We start from the raw sequence: 4,820 nt of genomic DNA on the forward strand, positions 1-4,820 counted from the left end.
TTGTTTTAGATTCCTTCTCTCACAGTTGAAGTGTACCTATGATAAAAATTACAGACCTCTACATGCTTTGTATGTAGGAAAACCTGAAAAATTGGCAGTGTATCAAATACTTGTTCTCCCCACTGTATGTGTTTTGTGTGCTAGGTTGTTTATCTAGTTCATTTGTTTCTATGTTGGCCGGTGTGGTTCTCAATCAGAGGCAACGTGAATCAGCTGTTGCTTGTTGTCTCTGATTGGGAACCATAATTAGGTAGCCTGTTTTGCCACAGTGTTTGTGGGATCTTGTTCCGTGTTGGTTTTGTATCGTAACCAAGGACTTCACGTTATCGTTTTGTTTCGTGTGGAATAAAATAAGTATGTTCACTCATCACGCTGCGCATTGGTCCACTGTGTTCGACGATCGTGACACTGTGGACCATGATGCGGAGTGAACTTAGGACACAAACACTCAGGGAGACAAGGATGAGGACCAAAACTACAGCTTTTAATGAGTCCAATAAACAGGCTTTTGTTTAGTCGGCAACCCAAACATGAACTTTAACTACAAACAAGTTGTGGCTCTTATACCTTTATTCAGTCTTTACCTGGACAGCCACACCCTCAATTAGGCAATTACTCACATTTGTTAGACTATGTTACGTTTTTGGTAACATTTCCCTTTATTATTACACCGAACTAAAATAGAAACGCAACATGCAACAAACAAAGATTTCACTGAGTTACAGTTCATATAAGGAAATCAGTCAATTGAAATAAATAAATTAGGCCCTAATCTATGGATTTCACATGACTGGGAATACAGATATGCATCTGTTGGTCATAGATACCTTTAAAAAAAAAAGTAGGGGCGTGGATCAGAAAACCAGTCAGTATCTGGTGTGACCACCATTTGCCTCATGCAGCACTACACATCTCCTTCGCATAGAGTTGATCAGGCTGTTGATTGTGGAATGTTTCCCCACTCCTCTTCAATGGCTGTGCGAAGTTGCTGGATATTGGCGGGAACTGGAACACGCTGTCGTACACGTCGATCCAGAGCATCCTAAACATGCTCAATGGGTAACATGTCTGGTGAGTATGCAGGCCATGGGAGAACTGGGACATTTTCAACTTCCAGGAATTAAGTACAGATCCTTGCGACATGGGGCCGTGCATTTTCATGCTGAAACATGAGGTGATGGCATTGGATGAATGGCATGACAATGGGCCTCAGGATCTCGTCACTGTATCTCTGTGCATTCAAATTGCCATCAATAAAATGCAATTGTGTTCATTGTCCATAGCTTATGCCTGCCCATACCATAACCCCACCGCTATCATGGGGCACTCTGTTCACAACATTGACATCAGCAAACCGCTCACCCACACGATGCCATACACACTGTCTGCCATCTGCCCGGTACAGAAACCGGGATTCATCCGTGAAGAGCACACTTCTCCAGCGTGTCAGTGGCCATCGAAGGTGAGCATTTGCCCACTGAAGCCGGTTACAATGCCAAACTGCAGTCAGTTCAAGACCCTGGTGAGGACAGCGAGCACTCAGATGAGCTTCCCTGAGACAGTTTCTGACAGTTTAGTCCTGGGCTGGGGTGGTTACACGTGGTCTGCGGTTGTGAGGCCTGTTGGATGTACTGCCAAATTCTCAAAAGTTCTCAAAAGTGGCTTATGGTAGAGAAATGAACATTCAATTTTCTGGCAATAGCTCTGGTGGACATTCCTGCAGTCAGCATGCCAATTGCACGCTCCCTCAAAACTTGAGACATTTGTGACATTGTGTTGTGTGAAAAAATTGCACATTTTATTGTCCCCAGCACAAGGCGCACCTGTGCAATGATGATGCTGTTTAATCAGCTTCTTGATATGCCACACCTGTCAGGTGGATAGATTATCTTTGGAAAGGAGAAATGCTCACTAACATGGATGTAAGCAAATTTGTGCAAAAAAATTGAGATAAATAAGCTTTTTGTGCATATGGAAAATTCCTGGGATTCTTTTATTTCAGCTCATGAAACACTGGACCAACAGTTTACATGATGCATTTATATTTTTTTGGTCAGTGTACATGAATCTTTCATGACATGTACCATGGATTACTTGTATTCATTTATTTAAAAAAATTAAAAATATATTTGATTTAAAGCCCAGGTAATATTACAGTTTGACAGGCTAAAGTACATATCTCTACGTTTTAAAACTACGGACAGGTTTGATTCTATACAACATCTTCTTGCCGAGCAGATTCCTAATCAAGATTGTCCTTCATCAGCAAAGAGGCTCTGGGGTTGACCAACCTACAGAAACATTTACAACGAAACATGTTTTACACAGAGTAACCAACACAAAATCATGGCCATTATTATATATATAAAAAATAAGCTATTTTTATAGAATTGTTTTTCATTATCAATGAATTCATGAAATAATATTACATAAATAAATGTAAGACTTATAATAAAAAAGTAACTAATATTTAAAGATACATACATTAAAACATACAGTACTTAGCATATTTATGACAGCATACATCACATTCATCCTCACCCTTCACCAGCCCCTCCTTGTCCCTCTCTCTCCTCCCAGACATCTACAGTTGCAGCAGTCCCACTGCCAGAACACTGGTCACCATCAAAGCAAATGACCAAATGGGGGCAGCAGAGGAGGCTGTAGAGGAGAACAAGTCATATCACCTGCTTTGGTATGAAGTCAGGTCAGTGCAGTGATCTCAGGGATTACAATGAAAATGAAATTCCAGAGGAGTGTAAGGCTCGAATATACACTTTATATTTACACAAATTAGAGTGACTGGAATATCAGGTTATTATCCAGGCTCAGAATATGGAAGACAAATTTAAGGTACAATTACAAGTCACAAAGTTCTAGCTGTGTTACTTTACACAATAAAGTTGTGTAACTTATTGTGTTAACTTATATGTGTTATGAACTTAATTGTGGATACACTTTGTCACAAATCCTAACTGCAACTTCAAGCTGTAACTAACCTCTCAGCTTGTAGACCACAGAGTCTTTCAGTCCGGTGATGTTGTTGGTGGCAGTGCAGGTGTAGTTCCCAATGTGTAGCGCCTCCATCCTCTCTATGACGTACAGGGTGTTGTTAACACCCATCTCTGTCCTGTTGAACATCCAGGTGAAGGTAGCAGGAGGAATAGAGTCAGCTGAACAGCTCAGAGTTACCCTGCGTCCCGTTGATGCTGCTGATGGTCCATCTATTGATATGTTCTGGGGTCCAACTGCAACATGGTCAAATCAAATAATCATCAATGCTACATCAACAAAAATATGTATTCCGTGGGTCTATACACTATTGAACAGCAAAGGCAAGACTTTGTTTTGTTTTTTTCAACGGCAACATCCAGTGAGTTGGTAATTGACATAAGGTTGCCAAGCACAATCACAATCACTCCTGGAATTAGGATCTAGTAAGCAGTACTCACAGTTGACGGTCAGGTTGTGGGATGCTGTCCAGTTGCTGACACGGTTGCTGACTAAACACTCATATTCTCCGTTGTCAATGACCTGTACAGGACTGAGATAGACTGTCCTGTTGTCTGCAGAGAAGGTGATATTGTTACTGGGAGACAGAGGGAGGCCATCTTTGATCCACTGTATGGAGCTGATGTTGCCAGCAGCCTCACAGGTTAGGTTGGTGGAGCTTATGCCAGCTATCAGGGTGGCTGGGGGGCTAGTGATGGTGGCAGCAGATAACAACACTGTAAAGAGGTTAACAGTATGGGGAGCGTGTGAGGTACAGTCCATTTGAATAATCTGTCTTAATGTATACAACTTTCATATTCATAGCTGATAAAAATGCCCTGCTGAGTCTGGAGATATGGTGATGTGACTGCCATCAATATATAACTCTGACCCACCATAGACATCCAGAGTGGTAGCTCCTTGTAGCTCCAGCGCCCCGTCTGGTATGATGCTGACTCTGTACTCCCCTTGGTCCCTCAGGCCCAGGTTCCACAGCTCCAGAGAGCCAGTGGTTCTGTCCAGACTGATCCGCTCTTTGTGGTCAGCATTAGTTATGTTGACCGTAGTGGAGGTGATGATGTTGACCCTGTTGAAGGTCCAGCTCACTGAGACAAAAGGTTTGGCTGGTGGACTGAGGGTTGTGGTGAACTTCACTCTCCCTCCTATGGCTCCAGTCAATGGTCCTGGCGGTAACACACTCTGACCTGCACACAGACCTGGACAGGACAGAGGGTAACGAAATGTAGTAATGTACACATAAGACGTAACAATACATGAAAATAAAAACAATAAATTGAAAGAAATAAAATTCATTTTTTTTTAGGTAAATGGGCTTATGTAAAAACCTTGCTTGTGAAATACACAAAAAAAATGTTTTTATTTCTACGTTTTATATAGCTATAGCTAGTTAAATAGTTCCAGCAGGAGGTAACCTATTTGAATAACAACCTTCAAAACCCATTATGTTCTGCATGTTAATTGTAGCAATAGGCATACCTGATGTTAGAAGCACAACGGCTGCTGTGAAAAGTGTATAGTCCATGGTGAAGGATGGCTCTGTCTAATGGAAGTACCTGTAATGTTGACCAGACCATGTCCCTACTCCTTTTATATTCCTATACATCTCTGATTGTCCCTTCTGAAGACAAGGCCTAGCCCCCCACTCTGTGACACAGAACATAAACTAGCTTTATGATATAGCTGTGTACACACATTACAATGCCCTCAGGGCATTTCCACTCTAAGAGGTTATTGGAGGTCACGTTGATAAGTGGAAAATAACAACCAATAGCTTTGTAGAGACTTCCTCTTTAGGTCTTTATCTGTAC

General features: G+C 41.7%; 1 protein-coding gene across 1 annotated transcript; it reads right to left on the minus strand.

Annotated features, from left to right (window-relative positions):
• Positions 1–1,995: 1,995 nt before the first annotated feature.
• On the minus strand, positions 1,996–4,595 carry LOC121585497 (HEPACAM family member 2-like). The gene is made up of 6 exons (XM_041901835.1): positions 4,489–4,595; positions 3,888–4,208; positions 3,453–3,728; positions 3,000–3,248; positions 2,542–2,661; positions 1,996–2,291 (listed from the first exon to the last, which is right to left on the minus strand). Exons 1-5 carry the CDS (start codon positions 4,532–4,534, stop codon positions 2,585–2,587), a joined length of 969 nt encoding a protein of 322 aa, XP_041757769.1. The 5' UTR covers positions 4,535–4,595; the 3' UTR covers positions 1,996–2,291; positions 2,542–2,584.
• Positions 4,596–4,820: the final 225 nt, after the last annotated feature.

Source organism: Coregonus clupeaformis, unplaced genomic scaffold (genome assembly GCF_020615455.1).
Source record: "Coregonus clupeaformis isolate EN_2021a unplaced genomic scaffold, ASM2061545v1 scaf0548, whole genome shotgun sequence".
Classification (NCBI taxonomy): Eukaryota; Metazoa; Chordata; class Actinopteri; order Salmoniformes; family Salmonidae; genus Coregonus; species Coregonus clupeaformis.